We start from the raw sequence: 25,459 nt of genomic DNA, 5'->3' as shown, positions 1-25,459 counted from the left end.
TATCTTTTTTTTTTTTTTAAAGATTTTTAGTTATTTATTTGACAGACCACAAGTAGGCAGAAAGGCAGGCAGAGAGAGAGAGAGAGGAGGAAGCAGGCTCCCCACTGAGCAGAGAGCCCGATGCGGGGCTCAATCCCAGGATCCTGGGATCATGACCTGAGCCGAAGGCAGAGGCTTTTTTAACCCACTGAGCCACCCAGGTGCCCCTCCAGTTATTATCTTAATCTTTAATGGCTGTCTCTTCATTTTAGCACTCTGAAATCTGTGTGTGTATTTTTGATCATCTGACTTGTCACAAGCGAGTGTCCTTACAAACACCCAGAAGAGGAACTGGCACGCTACAGGAGCCCTGCTCTCGTTGGAGAGTCACTCGGATGGGCTCTGGACACCTTCTCTTCAGGAAGGTGCAGAGGCAGCTCTGTTTCTCCTCGGCTGCCGGGCAACCCTGGATGCTCTTCTCAGAGTGTGAGAAAGCCCCCCCTGAGAGAATTCTCCAGCAGCGTCCTGCCCGGGGAGGACCCCACCCCACCAGACCTTCGGGGTCATGTCAAGACATTCCGGGGCTTGCTCGCCTAGCTTGTTCCCTCTCACTGAATCAACGACTGCCGCGGCATGTTTCCCACCACAGACAGGATCTAGCATTCTGTGAGGTCAGCTCTTGGATCCAAGCTCAAGCAACTCAGGGTAGATCTGAGCCGCTTCCCTTCCGAGCTCTGGGAGGGAGGACCCTGGGGCTGGGCTGGGGAGATCGAAATCAATGTAGTGCTGTGGCTGTGAACACAGGCGAGGCTCAGTACAATGAATGTCAGAAAACACCTGCAAGCAGCTGTTCCACAGCTTCCCAACTAAGTGTCTTCTCAGCGCCCAACAGCTGCAGGGCTCTGCCAGCCCCACGGCTCCCCGGGTCTCCTGCTGCCAGAGGCCATCAGTGAGGGCACAATATCTAGCTTCTCCTTCCTCAGCTTTCCCCACTTCTTTGGGCCCAACTGAAACGCGTGGGCCCATGCTGTGATTACACACGCATCGCCAACTGTGAACCCGCCCTGCCCCCAGCCCCGCCCCTTCTTCCTCTGGAATTTACGAGATGGCTCCAGTGCACGCGATTTGCCAAGTTTCCCAGCAACCCCAGAGCTGTGGTAGGGGCTCCATGGAAAAACTATAAAAAAAAAAATGCACCAACCAGAGTAAATAGAATCCCAAAACACTAATTGGAGGATACTGTGGTGCATGAAGGAAAAAGACAGGTGATTAAGGCTGACTGTGACTCGCCATAGCCATAGTCGTTCAGTGAGATCATCTCTCTGCAGGCAAGGAGCCCAGGAAATGCATGGGGGGTTAAGAGGAAACATGGGGATGATGATACGGTTTCCCATCTTGGAGGAGCCATCTCCCGCAGTGGGCAGTGACTTTGGAGTAAAGGCTGGTGCCTCCGCAAAGCCGCTCTGGTGTGGTGTGGAGGCTGGGGCGTCCAGCATTTGCCAGCTCGGCCCCGGAGAGAATCCGGGTCAGAGCCCTCATACTGCTCTGTTCCATGGCCCTGGGCACATATTTCTAACCTCTGCCTCAGATGTCTCCCGATTGGGAAGTCCCGTGGAGTGGAAGTCCAAGCTTGTTACACGCTTGGGGAAAATTAGCAGAAAGGATTACTTCATAGTTACTCAGCATTGCTATGTACCTTTCACTATTTGTTAATTGTGTCAAGTGACTTCTTACTTCTGCTCTTAATCACAGTCTGGATTGGGTTGGTAGGGTTAATTGTTTTATAGATGGGAAATTGAGGCAGCAGGGAAATAATTCAAGCCTCCCTGAGCTGTCATTACCCCACCGTTCAGAAACGTGGCTGGGATTCTCAAACCCACTGCCTCGCTCTGGAGGCTGTCACTAGTGAGCATGGGCGCCCTACGGCTTATTCCGGCCTAACGGTAGTCTGCCACATCCGAGAAGGCCAGCAAGAGCAGGAGACCTGGAAGAACTGCAGATCTGTGTCCTCCTTTAGGGGATGATCAGGGCTGCAGGCAGCTGGGTAGAGACTGTGATGCCAGGGCGAGTGAGGGTCTGCTCCACTAACAAGGGGTCATGTTAATCACTGAGACGCATGAGCTGGGACTGAGGGACGTCTTTGAACATGTTTGGCTGCCAGCTCTATGAACCATGAACATCATTATCTCTTCCTGAAATCTCTGCTTTTCTAAAAACCCAAATAAGTAAGTTGGAATACGAAAGCAAACTACGACTAGCCAACCACAGTGAAATAAGGTGTTTTTTAGCAAGGAATCAACGGGAAGGTCCACACTGCCTGTATGTAGCTGGGCTGTGGAGCCTGGGGGCACCCGCTTCAAAAATGGCCCCCCTCCCCATTTCTGCATCCTCTCTGTGATGTGTACACAGTGGCTGGGTGTCTCTGGGTCTAAAATGAGGCCCAGGGAAGGTGCCAACCAGGTCAGAGAGACGGAGGAATGCTCTGGCAAGATAGGTACAGATGTGGGTAAAGATGTTCGTGTTGACACAGGAGAAGACAGGAACATGAAGGAAGGCATTTCTGTAATAGTAATAACGTGTGAGCAAGGAGCCGACTGCAGAGATAATTAAAGAGAAATCCAGAAAAAGAGGAGAGAGAGGGAGACAGGGAGGGAGAGAGAGGGAGATTGAGAGAGAAGGAGCAGGTAAGCACAGGGTGTAGAAAGTGTCCGGCAACAACTGAATGAGGATATGGTTGAGGGCTGGTTTAGGCTAAAAGTGACCTTGACCCCAAACAACCCAGCAACCTCAGAGCCCCCAGATGGCAAATACATCTCCTTCGTGGAGGAACTACTGGTCTCAGAGTCATATTCTTGTATCTAGCTCTTTCACTACTAGTTCCCTAAACATGAACAGCTGGGAGGAAGGTGGTGGGACAGAGAAGATGAGGCCCAGGGAGCACAGGGGAGCGGGAGAGGGCAGCAGGGCTCCAGGAATAAGGGAACAGGAGTGTCATCTGTTGGTGTTCCCACATGCAGACAGCCAGGCTGGAAGGAGGCGAGCAGACACACGCACAGTCTCAGGTTAGACAGATTCTGTTCTGGAGGGCAGATTACCATTATACAAAGCTATGACATATCGACACCTATGTTAGCAAAGGACAAATGGCAAAAACCAGCTCAGAGAGATGAGTTTGGCGGGGGTGGGGGTGGGATTGGGGGAGGAGGAGATGTCAGCAGCCTGGAGGGAGCTCCCTGCCCCAGGAGTTGTTTTCATCATTTCTGCTCCCACTGACCCAACCTGTGGTCTCTTGAGGAGAAACGACTTCTGGACTGGAGTCTCACTGGGCTAATACCCTCTGCATCAAAGCTAGCCCCATCCCAGCCAAAGGGTCTCTCAGAGTCACGTGCATGGCTGAGCCATGAGCGTGCCAACTGCAAACGTATCCACACATGATGACGTGTTAGTAATCCATACATTGTGTAAAGCAGAGTAAAGAAGTGCTTAGAAGAGTCACATGGTACAATTGATCGGGATTAACCCGTTTTGTGATTTTTGTTTTACTGTTATTGTTTATAAAAGCAGTCAACGCTTGCTGTGAGGGAGGCAGAAGGGACATGGGGACGGGGCCTTCTGGGTGGTGTCAGGGGACGATGGCCAGGGCCCGTGCACACAGCACTATTTGCACACACCACCCAAGAATGCAGGCCCCACTCCACTGTGACCAGAACTGCAAGCCACGACCCTTTCGCATGCCCGTTTTGGTCAGAATCAGTAATTCGGGGCCTGACAGATGAACTTGGGCATAATGCTACATGGCAGCCAAATGAGGAGATGTGAAACACTGTGGGAAATATCAAAGAATCAATCTCTCTCTTCTGCGAAGGAAAAAAAAAAAACCCATAGTTCTTCCACATCCCAAAACCTCACATATCCTGTCATCAAATGACAAGGATTCCAGAACGAAACTCGAGCAGCACATGAAAGGGTCTCCAAGGAGGCAAACCATCCAAAGTGAAATTTTAGAAGGTTTTTTTTTTCCTCTTGTTAAAGAAAATAGAAAAAGGAGGTCTCACGCAAACCATGGCGTCTAAATATGTGCGGGAAATGGTTTGACCAGGGCTCAAGCAGCTCAGACAAGATGGAGTCAGTTGGGCTGGGGTCCAGCTTGACCCTCGGCAACCCCGAGCCCCCTGCGGGCTCACTCCTGAGGGGTGTGTGGAGAGGGCGCAGCTTACCAGTAGGCCAGGGAAGGGTGCTCCTTTAGGGCTTGAGTGGGAAGCGCTGGCAGCTTCTTCAAGTCACTCCTCACCACCTCATTGCTGGAAGAAAGAAAGAGGACAGAGATAATGCCAAGGAATGGCTTGCCCTCCATCCGAGAAAGCCGCCGTGCTCTGGGATCTGACCTGACCCAGGAGCCTTGGCGGAGACACCCCACATCTGCTCCCTTTGAATGAAAAGTGGGAGGGAGGAAGGGGTGCTCCCTTTTAATCAGTTTATTTAATAAAGAGGAAAGAGGACACAGGGTGGAGAGCCCAGCGGCCCTCCCCTCTGGGGCATGGAACAGGGCAGAGCAGAGCACTCACAGGTGGCCGGTACACAGAGAGGGACACAGACCCAGTGCCCCCGTTTGCACAAATTTGGGAGGAAAAGGGTCACCAGGGTCCCTTAAGCTCTCAGGAGGAGCTCCCAGAGATCCGTCAGGGGCTCAAGGGCCTCCGAAAATGGACCGCTTCTCCTTGAGAGCTGTTTCCCTTGCTGACACACAACGCTGGTTTTCGTTGCTTGGACTGACCACACGCTGAAAACTGTTGTCCAAAATATGACAAGTAAATAACTTTCACTTTTGACAAGGCCTGGAAATAACTCTGAGAGCGGGAAGGGATTATCTGGTCCTTGTAGGAGGTCCTGGCACCAGAAATCCTTTTCCCCACAGACTCACATGTTTGAGTGATACTTTCCCCCACAGACTCACAGGTTTGAAGGATACTAAAAACTCCTCTGGGTTTCAACCAGGGCTCTTCAGAGCCTTGACTCCTCTCCACATACTCAGCAGCCCTCTGGCCCTGCTGGGCTGGTGCATTTGCTGTTTGTACCCACTCTTTACCTCCAGAGGCAATCACTGGCCTCCTGCTTGGGATGGTTTTGGTATTTAGAGATCCAGCAAGCATCTCATGGCCCCTGCAGGGCTAGCAGACGCGCACCCCACGGAGCCCGCCTTGATCCTTGGTTCTAACTTTTGTGCACCTCACACAAAGCAAAGCAGAGTTTAGTCACTGGGATGCTGGGCAATAACATCAGAAGAGCAATGAATTAGAGGAGCTCGGTGAGCAGAGATGAAGGAAGGAGCAGCACAGTCACAGATGGGGAGCGCCTGCCACATCTGGACAGCAAACACACCAACACCCACGCTGCTCACGGATCACCCTCCACGATCACCCACCGGCCGGAAAAGCCGTCCTCGCCAACGAATCAGCAGCTCTTCTCTGGATGCCACGTGGCACGAGGCAAAACCACTCCAACACTCTGAGTTCATCAACATGGCCACAAGGAGACACACGGGTGTTGGCTGATGACACAGCCGTTCTCAGAAAGGGTGTTTCCCAAGTGGAGTGAGAAACGGTGTCGGCGCTGTTGTGAGTCCTGGCTTAGAACCAACCCGCCAGAAGGCTCAGCTTGCTACCGTTTGAATCAATAAATCCAAGTATTTCAACTGTTATCACCTAGGTGTTAAGGCAAGGATTTACCAATCATTAAGAAGCTGAAGGTAGCTGGGGAGCCCCCGCTCTATGGATGGTAGCGTAGGGGTGCGAACATGACAGACCACAGTCCTCATCGGAGAGGTGCTCACGCGTTAGCGGGAAGGCATGACGTGCAAACAGAGAGATAACTGAATGCCAGGGCAGCGTCTCATCGCGTTGACTCAAACAACGAATTCAGTAGCTCAGAGGAAAGACAGACCCTGGGCTCTTGGGGAAGAGCAAGCTTTGGGGCAGCGTGTGCAGGAAGAAAAGGACAGGAATATAATTTTCTCCTCGATGGGGCGCAGCAGAGTGTGGCAGCAGGTACACTGAGCCAGAAAGATGGATTGGAGTTGTGGGAGGGGTAGAGCCGAGGGGAGAAAAGGCCAACTGAAAGGCAGATGAGGCATGGAACTGTGAGGACCTTTCAAACCAGGCTCAGGGAGTTCAAACGCACCCAGTAGGCTATGGTCAGCCACTGGAGGATTTCAAACAGCGAAGCTCCCCATGTTCGGGGTTGTTCAATTCCCAAGCAGGGTTTGGAATTTTTACTCACACGCTTTAAAGGCATAGTGTAAGCAAATACTCAGTTCGCCAAATTCTGGAGAGCCCACAATGATGAATCTCTGGGTCTTTCTTCTCCCCTGTTTAACGACAAGCACCCTGAGAAGGGATTTGAGTCGCTGTAAATATCGGAAAAGCACTCTTCGGGGATGAATTTTACTGGCTGAAGCAGTGGGAGAAGCAGCAAAGCTGAAGCTGAAGTTTGGGTTTACTCACACTCATCCCATTTAGAGTATATTTGGAGAAGGAAGGAGCTCGAGGAGGAAGGGATTGTCTTACCCACCAAGCACTAGTTTGTTGGCAAACAAGTTTCCCCGATGACAATCACAGGCTTGACTTCCTCGCTGGAGCCTGCAGTGGCTTCCCCAGCTCTCCCCCAGGGCAAGGTTACACAGACAAATAGAACGAGAAATCACTAAGGCGTGAAGCCCGTCCAAATCCATTACATTCTGGAAGGGATCCATGACTCTTAATCCTTCCCAGAGGACAACTATGTAGAAATGTTCTATTTGCCTTTCTGCTGTCTGTAAACATCTGCACTAACTTAGAGGGGGTCAGCCCCATGGAATGATCTGGCCCTGCTCTGTGGCCGCGTTATCACACAGTTGCCCTGATGGGAGACCTGGCTGCCATTTCCAGAGGCGTGAGAAGCTAAAACCTAATGAATATGCTAGAAGTTCTCAGCTTCCTCTCTCAGGGTCTTCTACTTACTTGGACGTTTCCCCCAGAGTTCAGTGCACCTGATAAATGCTAACTTGGAAGATAAATGCTAACTTAGAGTCATTTGCTAAACCGAGATTAAAACAGAATTTTTTTTTATTTTCAACATTAACCAGATTTTTTTTTTTAAGATTTTATTTATTGATGGGGTGGGGGTAAGTACAAGCAGGCAGAGGGGCAGGCAGAGGGAGAGGGAGAAGCAGACTCCCTACTGAGCAGGGAGCCCGATGTGGTGCTCGATCCCAGGACCCTGGAATCATGACCTGAGCTGAAGGCAGAGGCTTAACCAACTGAGCTGCGCAGGTGCCCCCATTAACCAGCTTCTATTAGAAACTTTTAGCTAGTTATTAACGTTACCAGCAAAAAAGTGGACTCCCGATCCTGCGCCAGTCTTTGGTTTAGGGGTTTTTGAGACAATGTGTCTCTCTTCTACCACTTACACTGGTCATCAAACATAGGAAGTTTGAATGATCTACTAAGAAAACTTTCTAAGATAGGAAACATCAAACGGGGAATTTGCCGCGAATAACAGCAACGACAAATTTAACTAAGACACCATAAAGCCAAGGAAGCAAAAATCAAGTTGCAGAGCAAAATTAGCAAAATCTACACAGTTTTGTTTTCTTTCAAAAAATGAGGAAATGCTTTTTCAGGAGATTCTCCTTGGGTTAAACGAGACATGCATAATTTGCGGGACAAATCTGGGGCGAAGAGAACATGTTTAGCGCAGCAGAATCCTGCAGGGTTTCTGACACACACAATTCTCAAACACTAAAGGGCACTAAATCCAGAATGTCAAACCAGGATAGCAGGGAGCACTTCCCTGAAATTCAGAAAAGGCAACACGATGCTAGCGTCACACTAATGCCTCCATGTTTTATGAGCCCATCATGAAAGTCAAGTTCCCCAGCAAGATGGATTTCATAAGTAAAAGAGTATTACAGTTCCTCGTGATCCACAATTCCCAAACTGAAAAGCTCTAAGAAACATTTCTTAACCCACTTGGTGGCAAACGTAAACTTTTCACATGAGGCAATGTCTGACCTTTCTCTGTTCTACTTGGTGCGATTATCCATCCAAGTTCTGATGCAGGCACAGTAAGAGATGGGGCTCCAGGTGCCATCCCAGACCCCGACACGGTGTGCAGGACTTCCCCAGATCACCTGTCTAAAACCTACACATTTCTGAATTTGGAAACACAGGGACTAAAGTTTCAGACATGCACTGTGGGTCTCGACAACTTTATTCCATGGTACAATGAACCTAGAAAACTCTGAGCTGGATTAATAAGGAAAGCTATGTATTTTTTCTTCTTTGCTGATCTTTAAAAGCCATACAGCAGGGGCACCTGGGGGGCTCAGTCTGCTAAGCATCTGCCTTTGGCTAAGATCATGATCACAGTGTCCCCGTTCAGTGGAGAGTCTGCCTCTCCTCCTCCATCTGCCTCTCCCCCAGCTCATGCTCTCTCTCTCTCTAAAATCTTTAAAAAATGCAGGAAACTATTCCTTTCTTTCCTTTTCGTTTCTCCCTCTTCTTTATTTTGTGAAACAAGTTCAAGTTCATGTTGCCAGACACTTGCTGATCTCCTCCCTATCACCTACTTTTTGTGGGGGTGGTGTGCAGGGAGGGCTCGCAAAGCTGCTAGCTGGGATATTGTCTGTAAAGCTTCTCTTGGCAATTGTGTGACCATCTGCAGACAAAGGGAAGCACCTGGGCACCCACCTGGGACTTCTCCAGCATGGGATTCTAGATTCTGGGCATGGATCATGGATAAACAGGCCACACTACACAGAGGGGCAAAATTACAAACATTTATGAATTATGTGGGTTTATTTCTGATGCTAAGTGTTAATTTATCTCAGTAAAGATTTTTTTTCTTCATTGGTGAGTTTGGTTCCCTAGGGTGATACACATTTTGTGAGTTTCTAACATGGTTGTAAACTTGTAACATTCAAAACAAATTTTTAAAATTTTTTCTAAGTCTGTAATTGAAGACCATAATCTTACTCAAATAGCACAAGAAGAAGCAATTTGTTACATCACCCTTTAGAGTGGGAATCTTAATTCTGAAAAACTGACATAGTGTTAAAGCCATGAGCTGCTGTGTTATTCACAAGGTCAGCACGAAATAGGATACTGACGTTACATAAAGGCTTCACAAAAGAGACAGCTGTCATAATAAAATATCTCCTCCTTACTTTATATCTAAACCATTCCCATAGGATTTGAAGGCTATCACCCTGCAAAATACCCTATCTGAATACTTTTCTACGCTCAGAAAATATGAATTACACACTTGAAAAGCTCAGTAAAATGGATTTTTATGCAAAAACAAAGATTTCTGTAACAATGTATAACTTTTCCTTGAACACTTTGCTTCAAGTTTTCAGATTCTGTTCCTTTCAAAAGGTCTTGCCTGCCTGAAAGATTCCAGCTGCTTCTCCATCAAATCATGGGGAAAACATCACACACCCCTTTCTCTTTCTCCTGCTCTCTTTTTGTGAAATAATATATAAGAATTATATAAATTTAAATTATTCCCACAGAAACTCTTCTTTGGGCTGACAGATGGGTTTCAAACTTAACTGATGACTTTTCTAGTAAGTTTCCAATAGGGACATTTGCAAATTTGGGGTATTAAAGATAGCATGAGGTTATATCAGTTATATTCCAAATGTTGACTATTTCAAACACCACTCTCCGAGTATTTCTTACTAATTATCTAAGAGTCTCAGCAAATCCATTTCGCTTACTCTATGTGATTACTGGCAGCTGTTTTCTTTCAAGAGGCCAATTAAAAAATTGCAGGAAAACATATGCCAAATGATCAAATGCTCTAATAATGATTTAAAGCTAAGCTTGCTTTGAGTTGTAGTAGTAAAACCATTTATGTAAATGCAAAGTAATGACATCAGTGGACTCCGGAACTGTGACTTATAGACTGCTGCCTTAGATTAATCAACTTTCAACACCAAGCAAGAAAATAACATTGTCATCTTTTTAAAGATAGCAATCTACACTAATGTTTGTTACTAAAAAAGTCTTTCAGAAGAAAACCAGCTCTTTGTCTTCTTTTCCTGTTGATCTTCCAAAATTCTGCCTTTAACACATGACTGCCTAAAAGGTCTCGTCTGGTCTGACAAAAAGGCCCCCAAACCTGGAATTTTCAGACACCAGAGGGCCAAGCTTCATTTACATTAATTCACAAATGCTCCCTGAAAAGGCAGAAAAGATTTCAAACAAAGAACAAAAAACCAAGAGGGTACTTTTTTTTTCTTTTTATGGTCACAGAAATTTCATTTTGTTTTTCCAGACAAGTGAACACACGGTCCCATCATTTACATAAGATAAAATATTAAATATTAAAAGGTCTTTACTTTTTTTTTTTTTTTTTTGCTTTTAACTGTTCCTCCAGAGACATATGTAAGAACGTGCCGCCTGTGAAAGTTAAAGGGAATGTTCCAGCACAAGTAAATACTCCCAACTCCTCTTCTGAAAGGGAAGGAAAAATCAATTTCCCCTGTGACGGAGGACTGCTGACTTCTTAGTACTGATCAAGTAATGCGTTGCTCCATTTCAGAAAACATTATTTCTATTATTAATACCGTATTATTATTATTTTAAGAAATGGAATTAGAAGCCTGCAGGTTGCTACTTGGGACACGGTGAAATTTCTTACCTACTACTGAACTCCACTGAACTAATACTCACTTGGACCCGCATTTCACTTCGTACTGATGTCACAGAAACTGACCCCAAGTACTCGATCACAGCCTCACTTTTTTTCCTGTGATTGCTTGTGTTTATTTTGGAACAGAGAGAGCCTGCAGATGTAGGTTTCCCTCCCCCTGCCTCTTAGGCACATGACAGGCTCAGCCAAACAGGTAAGCAAAACGTAGCCCACGGACCTTTACGTGAAATGTTAAGACTGTCTTCTCCTTGGGGCGCCTGGGTGGCTCAGTGGGTTAAGCCTCTGCCTTCGGCTCGGGTCATGATCTCAGGGGCTCTCTGCTCGGCGGGGAGCCTGCTTCCCCCTCTCTCTCTGCCTGCCTCTCTGCCTTCCTGTAACCTCTCTCTCTGTGTCAAATGAATAAATAAAAAAATCTTTAAAAAAAAAAAAAAAAAAAAAAGACTGTCTTCTCCAGGTGCCGTTTGCTTACTGGTTCTGATAAATCTTATGCTGCTAGCATCCTGTTTTAATGATTAGCACCAGTACATCCGGTCCTTTATAACAAAGATATTTCCAGGTCCCAAAGGATGGCCCGGCCTAACAGAGCTTTACTGATCTGGTTTCAATAAATCTTATTAACAAAAAATTCTATATAACAGATTTTTTTTTTTTTTACTACTCCCTGTGTTTGGATGTTTCTTTATATGAAAAGTAGTGTGATTTGGGCATTTAGTTGTGCTGTTCAACATAAACTATTTTTTAATCAATTCACTGATTTGACAAAATGTTTACAACGATTTTTCTTTTCTTTTCTCCTGGCACCCTTCTGGAAGCATCCAAAGGGCTGATAGCAAGTAAAAGGTGAGGTGATTCTCGGAATCAAGACAGACTGGCCACCAGGCTTTTTAATAAAGATCCCCTTAGAGAAAACAAACAAAAAATCAAGTTCTTGAATACAATGTAGCAAGAAGTCTTCTGTTAAATTGCATCAGAATGTAACTCTATAATCTGGATGTCCTGTTCAGTTGATTCAAGGACCTTTTCAAGGAAGAGAATATTATTTTGCTATAATAACCCAAGGTTTTTTCTTTAATTTTTTGAAATAGGAAATGTCAGTGCTCAGCACTCAAACCCCCGTAGCGTCTGTAATGCATGAAGTAAGTACTAATCACAGAAAGTGTGTGTTAGCTGACAAATGGCCAGGAGTGGTTATCAAATAAGAACTTTTTGTTTTTAGGGACGCCTGGGTGGCTCAGTCGGTTAAGCGGCTGCCTTCCACTCAGGTCATGATCTCAGCATCCTGGGATCCAGTCCTACATCGGGTTCTTTGCTTGGCAGGGAGTCTGCTTCTCCTTCTGCCTCTGCCTGCCACTCTACCTGCCTCTGCTCTCTCTCTCTTTCTCTCTCTGACAAATAAATAAATAAAATCTAAAAAAAGAAAAAAAAAGAACGTTTTGTTTTTAAACGGTGTTGATCCTTCTCAACCTAACGTCCATCTACAGAGCTGCCATGGTTAGCGATTCTCAGGCTATTCAATGGTTTTTAAACAGAAATGCCAACTCTAGATTTCCGGATTGTTGATGGCCACTCATTTTTGTACACAGACACACACCAGGAAGGAAAGTACGATTATCATGCTGTGCTAAGGAAAATAATACAAGTGAGAAAATATTACTTTTTAGATAAGGCCATTTCCTAAACCTTTAATGCTCGCTCACAAATCTGTCCACAATATGTTAGAATATGAACATGTATGACATAGATTTCTTCCTACCAGGGACAATGCTTCGTACCTATCTAGACCCCGGTCATTTTCTTTCAGCAAAGCTCAACCCGACATTTCATGGCCAAGTCCAAGAAGACAGGATGGTGAACATTGATACTCATTGGAAAGAAAAGGAAGTTACGTAAGAATAAGCCTTCAAAGGGTCTGCTGGGCAAACGAGTCCAAAAGAAGAAACAAAACAGCCTGTGAGGATTTTGATTCCGAGCTGTCTGTAGACAGTTCTCCTTCTATTTAAGTATATCAGCACTTTTGACTTCTCCCTTTTGTAAAAATAACCCTTTTCCACTTCAAGGAAACTAACTGCTCCCATAATTTATAGATTAAATGTAATTCATATATATTCACGGACACATAAATATATAGAATAATAGGAGCCCCGGGGGCAAAATAGCCTTTTAGGAAGTTAGATTCAGGACCCTCCGGTTATGAAAGTGTTACTTTGTCTTTCATGTGTGACCATTAATTAAAAAAGGTTCTGTAAGCCTCTAGATTCTAGAACACCCCCAACTTAAGCCCTGGACCATGCCTTATTTAAAAGCCTTCTGCTGGGGCGCCTGGGTGGCTCAGTGGGTTAAAGTCTCTGCCTTTGGCTCAGATCATGATCTCAGGGTCCTGGGATTGAGCCCCTCATCAGGCTCTCTGCTCAGCAGGAAGCCCGCTTCCCTATCTCTCTCTTTCTGCCTGCCTCTCTGCCTACTTGTGATCTCTCTCTGTCAAATAAATAAATAAAATCTTAAAAAATAAATAAATAAAAGCCTTCTGCATGCGCACCCAAGTAGCTGAGTGAGTTAAGTGTCTGACTCTTGATTTTGGCCCAGGTCATGATCTCAGGGTCCAGGGATCCAGCTCCACGTGGGGCTCCCACACTCACTGGGGAGTCTGCTTGGGATTCTCTCTCCTTCAGAATCCTCTGCCCCTCCCCCTGCTCACACTCTCTCTCTTTCTCTCTCTCTAAAATAAATAAATAAATAAATCTTTAAAAACAAAATAAAAGCCTTCTGCCATGTTCTCTGTATTCTAAGCTGACATCTCATTTCATTGATGCTATTCAGGAAAACGTATTATATTTACAAGTTATGTCTACAAGTTGAGGCCATCCAGTTAAATACAACTAAGGTGGCACAGTCCTGTATTAATTATTAATAGAATAAAAGATAACTCTCAAATACTAAATTAAGAGAATGGGACACCTAACATGCCTAATGTTCAGCCACCAAACCAAATATGCTCAGCGTCAATGCTTTGGGGCTTTCCCTGGGTTTAGGCGAGAAAGGGCACAGACAAGGAATTTAGAATTACTTCTCTTCTTCCCAAACTCCAGGCCACTGGAGTCTGCAAACGCTGGGCCTGCTGCAGACACTGGGTGTTCATCAGGGCACCCCACATAATAAATCCTGTCCACCTTCCATGATGGGAGTGCTAGGCTGGCGGATAAACTGACCTTTGGGCCAAGGTGTCTGACCTCTCCCTCCCCTGACAGCTATTTCTCTCACCAGACAGCTGGGGACAAACAAACAGAGAGGCCACACTTTGACAAATGAAGCTAAACCAGGATGCTTTCTTTCTCTGAGGCCCGCAAGCTGGCATTCCACAAGCTCTTTAGGGGACCATGAATTACTGGGAGGCCGGGCCTGCACTTCCTCCTCCTTGGCAATCCCTGTGGCCACACGTTCCCATGATCTGTGGGGCCAGACTCCGCTGGTTCCAGTTCACATTCCATCCTGTCAGGGGACTCTCAAAAATAAATAATATTTACAGCAGAGTTCAGGGCTGGTGAAAGCCAACGGGAGAAAATTACCTTCAGGGAATCCACGGGAATTGTGGTTGTTAAACTCTTTTTCATGAGACCAGAAACCTTTGTGAGTCTATGACCCTGCTCTTATCAAAACCCCCAAATTCCAATGTCAAATGAGGGGCATAAAACAAGTAACAACTATAAAAAACCGGATATTTTCAGGATCTAGAAAATATTTCATTCAACAACTTCGGTGACTGGGCATTGGCCACCTACAGTGTTTAAGGTCTCCAGTTCAGGATGTAAAACAGCCTTAGTAAAACAGAACAAAACAAAACAAAAACCCCCAAAACAAGTGACTATCTCTGCTTTATAGCAAGAACTAGGGAAGTCTAAATAAAAGGTGCCTGGAGGTTCCCTTATACAAATATTCAAAGGGAGCTGAAGGGACTAATTTTAGAATCCGGGGTAAGCACACTGCAACTCACCAGCTAGGTTCAGCCCTCGCCCTGTTTTTATGTGGTCCACGAGCTAAGAATGGCTTTTACATTCTTTAAATGGTGAGGGGGGAAAAGAAAAATCAAAACAATAGTATTTCATGATACCAGAAAATGTATACAAAATTCACATTTCCAAGTCTATAAATAAAGTTTTATTGGAACGGGGCTACCCTGATTTATTTACACTGTCTATGGCTGCTTTTGCATTTACAAAGGGAGAGCTGAGTAATAACAACAGAACCATAGGGCTCGCAAAACCTTACCTTACAGACCAAATCCACCAAAGCAAGAGAAAACATACTGAGTTCCTTCAAGGAGTAGAGGCAGGATTTGTTTTTCTTTTTAATACCAGTTTAGCTAACTTCCTATTGATGAGACAGAATGCTAGGCCCTGACACTCTGTTTTCTTGGATATTTAGACCCTGAGTCTAAAACACAGGCTATCCCAGACATCTCTCAGGGAGTTCAAAAACCAGAATGCCAGGAGTCACGTCTGTCTTTGAGCAAACATTCCTGTTGATGGGTGGCCACAACTCCCTACCCTATACAGGCTCCAGTAATGATCACGAGAAACTGAGAGGCAAAGCAACCACGCAGGTCAGCAGGCGAGGCCTCAGGGAATGAATGGTAAGACTGAAGCTGGCAGTTCTACAGGGTTAATAAGCAGCTCACATGTCCCCAGTGGTTAAGCGTTGACATTCTCTCCAATGTACTATCTAGAGAAGGAAGAAAAGTAGAAGTGGGGGACTGTAATACTTTTATGAAGGAACTCTCCCCATGGGATAGCATTTGTCCTTTGGATGGTCAGGGGACTAAAAATGAGAGAGAGAAAAAAGATATCCACATGGCAGGGTTATCTGAAGCCCTATTCACACCAGAGGGGTGATTCCTGACTCCATGGACACACTTGGGCAGTCTGACAACCCTCTAGACAACAGCCACAGGTGACACTGGGGGCAACTCCTAGCTTCTAGTCACTGCTAGACTTCTCATTTAGTACAGGAGAGCCTCCTCACTATGACTGTTTCCTCTGCCCGAGGTGGTTGGATCTCATCATCAATATATACTATGAAAGCACTGCCTTCCTACAAAGGATCCAAAGAATAATTTCTTTTAATAGAGATGTAACACAGCACATGACCCCAAAAATAACAGAAACAAACAACCCCCCAAACCCTCAAACCTTTTGTAAACTCACCTAGAAAAATCTCCCTTTGCTTCCTGTAGAAGAAAAAAAAGTCTACGTCAGTGAAACATTCCAGTGCAGTGTGCCAGACTTTCAAATACATTGTATGGTCACGACAACTCTACCGAGGACACTCAGCTTATGACGGCTGTTGTCCTATCTGCCACAGGAAGACGATGAGGAAAGGACCAGACAGACATTTGGCCACCTGAATCCAAGACACTAAATTATACCTTAGAAAGTTATATACAAAGAGAGTGATTCATAATGACAAAATGCAAGTTTTTCCCTCTTAGGACCCTGGTTTACCATTTTCTAGAATCAGAATGTGCATCTGGGTAGAGCTGTCTCTGTCTCAACGTTACTTGTTTTGTCTTGTTCTGTGGGCTCCTTCCCGATATTACTGCAGAGGAACCATGGAACCTCTAATGACTCTAGCACCATGCCTTGGATATAGTAGTTGTTCAATAAAGCTTTATGGAAGAAATAAATTAATGTCCTTCTTTCAATTCATCTTGCCGGTGTGACTAATATTGTCATTGTTGCTAATTTTCATTAATAACTCTTACACATAAGCTAATGGTCTTCTTGTCTTTCCACGCAGTGTGAAATGATTCTCTTGCCAATTCATTCTGCTATTTACTTGGCTTTCTTCAGAGTGAGGAGGGCACCACACTTGAAGAAAATGGAGTCTCTGAATGATCTCAGTTTCCCCCGGACTCAAATGATGTAGAGACAATTTTCCTTTGCAGAGAGACCCTGTCATAAAACTTGGGAATCCCAGAAGCTCCTTATTTACTGCTATGGCATAGCTCCATCCTGTTACTGTTGTAAATAATTAAGATGACAAATAGGGAGAGCATATGGCAGCTGGTGTACATGTTACATCTTATTCTTGTCTCTTCTGTGTCTGGCTCTGGGATGCACACATGAGGGCAGAATGACCTACCTGTAAAATATAGGAGGCTAATTCAAACACCACTTCACTGTCAACGTCGATCAGCTCCTGAAAGGAAAAAACAACAAAGAAGGTTAACTCTGGTACTTCTGCAGATTTTTTCATGACATCTCCTAAAAAAAGGCCCACTCTTCCTTTTCTGAGCTGTGTTCCAGAACCTCAAACACTCAGAATATCTGTGGTCTCAATGACTGGACCCCCAAAGGCCCCCTGGCCCTGTTCATGGCTTTCCCAGTGGTCCCGGGCCTCCCCAGTCACCTCAAAGGCCTCATCTTTAAATCTTGAGAAATTAGGTGGTGAGCCAGCCCTGAGGGTCCTACAAACTTGTTAACCTGATTCAGCCATGGAGTATGGTTACTTGATATCCAATTGTGTTTTCTTCATGAACTCTACTTAGAACCAGGAGTAAGGTTTTATTGGGAAAAAAGTTATTAACGGGACTGTAACTCTTTAAATTAAAATGAAATGAAATTAAAAATACAGTTTCTCATTGCAATGGTTCATTGCTTTCAAGCACTCAACAGTTCGATGTAACGATTGGCTACCACAGGGATTTTGAGTAGATACAGGGCACTTCTGTCCTTGCAGGAAGTTCTGCAGACCAGCACTGCCAGAGTCTAAGTTTATTCATTCACTTATTTATTTTTTTAAAGATTTTATTTATTTAATTGTCAGAGAGAAGAAGACAGAGCAAGAGCGCACAAGCAGGGGGAGCAGCAGGCAAACGGAGAAGCAGGCTCTCCGCTGAGCAGGAAGCCCGATGGAGGACTCGATCCCAGGACCCTGGGATCATGACCTGAGCCGAATTCAGATGCTTAACTGACTGAGCCACCTGGGCGCCCCACAGAGTCTAAGTTTAAAAATGCTTCTTTCCTATTCCTTCCTTCCCTAAATATTTAATCATCATCTGTAGATATGGTCTTAAAAGGACATAAACCTCTCTGTAGTTTTTGAAAAAATATCTAATACGTATATATTTCAGTATGTATATAATTCCTATCTGTTTTCTAAACTGCTTTTTGAAGTGTAATTGATGCATAAAAACCCTGCATGTTTAATATATACAATTTAAGGAGTTTGGATGTGTGCAAACGCCTGTGACACCATCACCGCACTCAAGGTAATACAGATATCCGTAACCTTCAAAAGTGTCTTTGTGTCCCTTTGTGTGTGTGTGTGTGTGTGTGTTTACCATATGGTACAGAACACGTAACACGAGATTTACCCTCTTCACAGATTTTAAGTGCATAACATTGTAATTGTCATATACAGTTCAGATCATAAAAATAGAAGGAACTCTGGGGCGCCTGGCTGGCTCAGTTGGTTAAGCATCTGCCTTTGGCTCCGGTTATGTTCCCAGGGTCCTGGAATTAAACCCTGCATTGGGCTCCTTGCTCATTAGGGAGCTTGCTTCTCCCTTTCCCTCTCCCTCTGCCGCTCCCCCTGCTTGTGCTCTCTCTGTGTCAAATAAACAAATAAAATCTTAAAAAAAAAAAAAAAAGCAAATAGTGGGAACTCTGGAGTCTATCAGCACAGAAAAATAATAAACAAATGAACTAATGCTGTACTTCTGTCTTGAACTTCAACAGAAATGTCCATTTTTTCTTTTTCTCTCCCTCGTATCACTAGATGCTATAGCAGATGATGGGATCACAGCACGTTAGAGCTAAGCCAGGCTTGGACACCAGCTAGCCCAGCTCTCTGCTGTTATTGAGATCAGAAATCAAAAAATGTCAAGGGACTCTCCCAAAGCCACAAGGCCTTAGGAGGAGGCCAAAAACAATCCCCCAACCTCTCATGTAGCAGGTGACCTCTCTGAGTGCATGTGTTCCTCCAAGTCAATAAGGATTCTGGGGGTATCACCTGACCCTTGCTGGAAATGGCTCTTATTAAAAAGACAAGAAATTGCAACTGTTGGCGAGCATGCGGAGAAAAGGGAACCCACCTGCACTGCTGGTGGGGGTGTAAAGTGGGGCAGCCTCTATGGAAAACAGATTGGAGGTTCCTCAAAAAATTAAACATAGAACTAACCTATGACCCAGCAAGTCCACTTCTGGGTATTTGTCCAAAGGAAATGAAAACACCAATGCGAAAAAATATCTCCACCCCCATGTTCACTGCGGCATTATTTATGACAGCCAACTGCAAACATGGAAACAACCTAGCTCCCACCAACTGATGAATGGATAAAGAAAATGTCACTCACACACACACACACACACACACACACACACACAATAGAATATTAGTCATAAAAAAGGATGGAATCTTGCCATTGGAACAACACAGATGGATCTTGAAGGCATTATGCTAAGTAAGATAAGTCAAACAGAGAAAGACATGTATTATACAGTGTCACTTATCTGTTCCACGTACATGGAACCCAAAGAAAGAAAATTCAAATTCATAGATACAGAGAACAGGTTGGTGGTTGCCAGAGGTGAGGCTGGGGGAAGCGGGTAAAGGGGGCCAAAAAGTTCAAAACTTCCCAGTTTATAAAATAAGTAAGTCCTGAGGATGTACTATATAGCACAGTGACTACAGTTGCTACTATACCGTGTATCTGACGGTTGCTAAGACGGGCAGATCTTGAAAGTTCTTATCACAAGAAAAAAAAATGTATATGTGGGATGATGGATACTAACCAGACCTTTTGTGGGGGTCATCTCATAATGTACACAAATATTGGATCATTATGTTGTATACCTGAAACTACTATAATGTTATATATCAATTATATTTCAAGCAGGAAAAATAAGGACTTGGGCTCAGTCAACATGTTCTCAGAACAATATGTGTCACGAAGTTAGCTAAAAGTAGAATTACTTGTCTCTTGAATTATAAACCGAACTCCAATTCATGGATTTTCTTTCTTTCTTTCTTTCTTTTTTTTTTTTTTTTTTTGTGGTCCACAGTCGGACCCTGGAATTCAAAACAACACACTCAAGCAAGCCTATATCTTTTGAGGGATGGATATCATTTGGGCCCTTTCAGTCTCAGTAATTGCAAAGATGGATAATGATATTTGCTACCGAACCACCTCAGAAGTGTGGGCTAAGAGAACCAAGGAGAGCATATGGAAGAATCGGGCACAAAAATTCTTTATGCCTAACCAGCCGAGAGAGTCTTATGGCCACTGTAATTGATACAGACTGTCAGGGTCGGGATACAGAGGAATGCGTGGAATTGCCCTTCCGGGATTACCAGATCCCATCAGAATGTAAATCATTTAACAGTGTACAAATGATTTAACAGAAACACTGTCCAGGGTTTCCACAATGGCCCATTTCTACTTGTATGACGTTCCTTTCCATTCCCACCAAGGACATGCTGGGCGCTCACATGCACGGCCCAGTCCGGGGATGTGTGCTCTGTCAAACATTTACGCCTGTGTTGCAGCGAATGGTCAATGGTGGGCTAATCTTTAACCTCGAGGAGAGGCTTATGCATGGAACTCAAAACCAGCCGCCGGGAACAACCCCTTGTTAGTGTGAACGTAGCTTTTAGTTCATTATTTGACTCATCTGCCAGATGAAAATGTACCTCCGTTGTGGGGTGGGGGGAGAAGCAGAGTAGCAAAGGCAGGAACATTTTTAAAATTTCACTTTACTTTATGTAGCCTATTACACAGTTCCAGGGGAGTCGGTCAGAGACGAACCTGGTGGTAAGTGTGAACTGGAATGTGCCATTATTCAGTCAAGCTCCCCAAAATGCACAGTTCAATGCCTGCCCCAATTTACCCAAGTTCTTCCTCACAGCACTCGTCCTCAGGGTAACCAGGCACCCTCGCCCTTCAACTGGGGTGAGTTTTCACCTTCTCTGACCTTGACCATCTCCCGGGGATGATATTAAAAAATAGGGCAAGTCAAAACATGGCCAGGAAGAGGGAAAAGGATTAAAGGCTGACGTGGCTCAGACAGAACTTGCGCCTACACAATCCGATGGAAGTGCGGGGCATTAGTCCTTCTCACCATCTCTACTTAATACTGACTTCAGGAATCATCTTGTCGTCTGCCCTCAGTGGAGTCAGCACAGACATCTGAAGGACATATGTTCCTACCGTGCAGCTTCTACTCCATTTTCCGACGTCTCCTGTTCATAATGTGCCCCCCACCCCACTTTTTACACCTGACCCTCCCCGGGGGATTTTCTTCTTTAAAATCCACTGTGATGCATTAGCGTTCGAGACTTTCTGCCCACACCACACATTTCCTCTTGTGCCTCAAAACCTACAAGCTGAGTTCCCTGAGTCAGGGGGTAGACCAATGTTTCCAGGGGACCTCCTGTCAGACACCACGTGCCAGCTAACATCCAAAAGATGACTCTCCCTTATTCTTTTTTTTTTTTTTAATTTGACAGAAATCACAAGTAGGCAGAGAGGCAGGCAGAGAGAGAGGAGGAAGCAGGCTCCCTGCTGAGCAGAGAGCCCAATGTGGGGTCCCATCCCAGGACCCTGAAATCATGACCTGAGCTGAAGGCAGAGGTTTAACCCACTGAGCCACCCAGGCGCCCCCCCCACCCCGCCTCTCCCTTATTCTTATGTGACTTTTCTGGCAATCCGGAGGTGGTATCTTTCACGTGTCCCTGCTCCAGCAGAGAAAATAAGCTGAATGAGATCCCACAGAGGGCATGCAAAGACCACACTGGGTTTTTGGCTAGCTCAGGACCACACGGGACAGGGGGAGTGGGAGAGGGCCCATCAGGGAAGAGCTGTAGGTGCCTCCCAGCTGGCATGACTCCGAGGCTGGGTTATGATCATCCTTTGTGCCTCTGAGGCTCTCAGAGCTGCTGGACAGGCACATCTTGGGGGTATCTGCTGAGTTCCAAAATCTCCTGGGAATCCAGGGTGGTCCGATGGGCATGTAAGAACTTTACCTAAGTAAAGGTACCTAAGGGTACGAGGAAGGTGCTGGTAGAAGGGAATGTGATGCCCTCCAGTTATTACGGCCATTTAGGGCTGTACTCTGGGCATCTGTTTTACTTACTACAGAAGAACGTGTTGGGCTTTCTCTCATCTTTTGAAAAATGCCACAGAAAGACAAAACGTGACTATCTGCCGGTGTGCGCTTGGGCGCTCGGAGGGGGGTGGGGGAAGATGGCCCCACTTCATCCCACTCAGCACTGCTTGATCCCAGGTGATTCACTAGCCGAGGGAAGAGGCCTGAGGTCATTTATCAGCAGCGTAACTATGAACAATATTCTCAGAAAGATTTCCATCTGTGGGTCTCCAAGAGTTCCAAATAAATGGCCCCAGGAGAACCGGGAGCGGCAGGTGTTATGGACGTTCTCCAAAGTCCCGAGAACTGGAGGACCTCTTCACGATCCCCTCACTCTGAGGGACTTGGTGGTGGTCTTCATACAGCCCTGGATCTTAATGGAAAGCATTCCTCTGTGGTCGGGAGTGATAGAAATTCCAACTTTCCACATAAGATGAATAAGATAATTGTAACAGAAAACGTGATTAACCACCACATGCTAGGTTGACAAGATTTCAGTGAGGATGATCTATACCGAGTCCATCCAGAACAGCTGGCAGGGATGCCCCAAGGGTCTTCTCAGTCACCTCTTGCCAACCGCCGCCAACCCCTCTTCTCACCACAAAATGCCTAAAGATTTCCATTTCTGGCCATCCGCCTTAAGATCATTTCTACCCTCACTGGAAAGTTCCAGATACTAGTTCCCATCTCCCAACAGCTCTGGGACATTGAATAAATCACTGGGTCTCCTTGAGTTTCATTTCCCTCATCAGGAGAAGGGGGATAACGATTTCTTTTCCAATTATTTTACTGAGTTTGGTGAGGACACGGATAGGTGACTTGGAAACTCTGAGACACACTGCAAACATCCTGACTGCAGTATTTACTTAGGCTCACAGGGGTTTATAAACGGACCTCCCCAGTGTTGCCTCTGTTCTCAGCACTGGTGAGCATTTACAGGAATCATGGTGGGATGTATTATTTTAAAGAGGAGGGCAGCATTATTTATACGTGTGTGTCTACCTGTGTCACTGTATGATCTAAGTGGTCCCGATGCTGCGCCTGGCCTCCCTGTGCCTGTGTAGGTGGCCCAGCTCACTGCACAACTCGCAATGGCTACGTGAACATGCTTCGAGCAAACAGGGACTGCGGTGCCGGACAGGACCGACGTGGTCTTGCACAACCGTCTTCCTCAGCCCTCTGCCAGTTTTTCATCCGTCAAGTTACTTTATGTTTAGCTGATGAGCCACTGGGGGGGGGACAAGCCAGCCAGGCTGGGTCACCATAATCTCATTTTGTAGCTCAGCGATTCCTCCTGCTGCCTCTTGTTTACTGCCCATGTCAGGACCCCAGGGAGTCTCCCTTTTAGAGGTCCCAGGCACCACCAAGATAATGAGCCCATGTAAATTTGTTTCTAGAATTGAAAACGAAAGTCCCTCTCTGTCCTTTTTTTCCTCTCACCCCGTTACATGAGCACACACACTAACACACACTAACCCTGAGACAATCGCGCTAAGAGATAAGGAAGAGGATTCTGATGGTCTGAGACGAACACTTATGTTTGTTCCTTTGCGCTGTGGGGCCTGACTGTGGGCTTTGTTTCTCTCATCTCCAGACAAGATGATACTATCTGCTCATTAGCAAAGCTCTTTGAAGATCTTGGATAAAAGACTACTTATTTCAGTTCCAACAAGAGCAATGGTGTTTAGCCCTACGTAGCAAATGTGGCCCAAGGATGCTTATTTAAATGTCAGTAACATGGGAAGCTCTCAGACCAATGTGGACATCTCAGAAAGGTAGGTGGAACAAGACCCCAGCCCACATGAAGCAGGAATCTTTAGCTGCTTCTTTTCTGACACGATCTGCTCTCAGTGGGTACACGCAGACACCAGACTTGGTAATTTCATAGGAAATATGCAAATCCTTGCTCCCTCAGTTTGGAAAGCCTTAATTAAGAACAATTTCCTAAGCACTATCTATATGCCTAGTTCAGAGATTGGTCATGGAAGGTGATCCTAAAAATTCACTCTGAAGAACGCTCATGCCAACTTTTCCTCTAACCCAAAGAGGGAAACTACAGTCAACCCTTACATGGTGATCATGTGTTTTGTTTCTTTCGTTATCATCGTTGAGCAGGATGAGTGTTGAGATTAAGCATTTAAGTATGACAAATATATTTAAGTGTGGATGGTCAATCCTATATTACCTATGGGATTCCTTCTTCGTCTTCTTCTTCTTCTTTTTTTTTTTTTTTTTTACGATTTTATTTATTTATTTGACAGAGAGAGAGAGAGAGAGAGACACAGCGAGAGAGGGAACACTAAGCAGGGGGAGTGGGAGAGGGAGAAGCAGGCTTCCTGCCAAGCAGGGAGCCCTATGTGGGCTTCAGTCCCAGGACCCTGGGACCATGACCTGAGCTGAAGGCAGACACTTAACAACTGAGCCACCCAGGCACCCTGAGATTCCTTCCTTTTTAAAAATTAAAAAGACACTAATTTTATGACCTAGCAGTTGTGGTGTGCAAGGCTTTTGAAAATCATTGGGGTGACTAATTTTTGACAACAATTTCCCTTTATCAGTGGAGAGAGGGCAGGATTTAGTTGCATAGCCCAAAGGTGGGGCAAGAGCTGAGATTAGAATCCACACCCACCCTATCGTGTCCATCAGGTGGGACAAGCGCACTGCCTCCTGCCAGGCTGGCCTATGACTTCTTTAGTTTGGCAGGAGAAGCCACAACCAAAGAGAAAAGCCTTGGCAGGAGAGCTCTGCTTTCTTGTGTGATTTTCCAGGGAACACACAACATCAAAGGTAGACTTCCTATGGGAGTCTCCCACCCAATAAGACACACATTTCTAAGTGAGTTCTATCCATCCCCTGGTCATAAATTTTTTTTTTCCCTCATCCACCCGTAACCTTGGTGAATTAAAACATACCAGAGGGGCGCCTGGGTGGCTCAGTGGGTTAAGTGTCTGCCTTTGGCTCAGGTCATGATCACAGGATTCCTGGATTGAGCCTACATCGGGCTCCCTGCTCAGTGAGGAGTCTGTTTTTCCCTCTCCCTCTGCCCCTCCCTCTGACTCATGCTCTCTCTCTGTCTCTGTCAAATAAATAAAATCTTTAAAAGAAAAGAAAAGAAAACACCACACATCAGAAGTGCTGTTGAGCATGCAACTGTGTGGGGCATCAGGAACCTCCACTCTATAGCCCCTCCTGCTCCACTTAAAGTTCACCATTGGAACCCTGTTCTCCCATGACCACACTCTAATCCTCAGCAACTTGGGTTGATTATGACTGTATTTTCCTGCTCTTTTTGTGCAAAACAGGGGACTATAAAGTACAAAGCAAGGGGATGTGAGGGAGAAACCCATTGGGTCATGGGTTCTTCCTCCTGGTGAAGAAAGAGTGGAAGGCAGGAAGGTGGTGTTCCTAGTCTCAGGAAAATGACAAATAGAACAAAACACATTGAAGCATCTTTCCTCACTTTTCCACTGTTGAAATATCAGAGGTTCGTTCTCTGAAGAAGATTAATAGGAAGCTGGAATGAGGCCCCCATCAAAAGCACCAGGAATAGAAAAGGAGTCTAGGGACACCTGGGTGGCTCAGTTGGTTAAGCGGCTGCCTTCGGCTCAGGTCATGATCCCAGAGTCCTGGGATCGAGTCCCACA

At 45.5% G+C, this 25,459-nt stretch overlaps 1 protein-coding gene across 4 annotated transcripts in view; it reads right to left on the bottom strand.

The window, feature by feature from the left end:
* Positions 1–25,459, bottom strand: part of LOC111155500 (FERM domain containing 4A) — a 307,805-nt gene that overhangs the window by 90,057 nt on the left and 192,289 nt on the right. For all 4 annotated transcript variants that reach the window (XM_022515665.1, XM_022515664.1, XM_022515666.1 and 1 more), the window contains exons 6-8: positions 16,810–16,866; positions 15,873–15,895; positions 4,197–4,280 (exon numbers count right to left, since the gene is read on the bottom strand). In XM_022515665.1, the coding sequence (XP_022371373.1) occupies positions 4,197–4,280; positions 15,873–15,895; positions 16,810–16,866 (164 nt within the window). The remainder of the gene's footprint in view (positions 1–4,196; positions 4,281–15,872; positions 15,896–16,809; positions 16,867–25,459) is intronic.

The sequence above is a fragment of the Enhydra lutris genome, unplaced genomic scaffold (genome assembly GCF_002288905.1).
Source record: "Enhydra lutris kenyoni isolate GAN:26980312 unplaced genomic scaffold, ASM228890v2 scaffoldscaffold42, whole genome shotgun sequence".
NCBI classification, from domain to species: Eukaryota; Metazoa; Chordata; class Mammalia; order Carnivora; family Mustelidae; genus Enhydra; species Enhydra lutris.
Note: the sequence above shows the minus strand (reverse complement) of the source record. Positions and strands in the feature narration are given on the sequence as shown.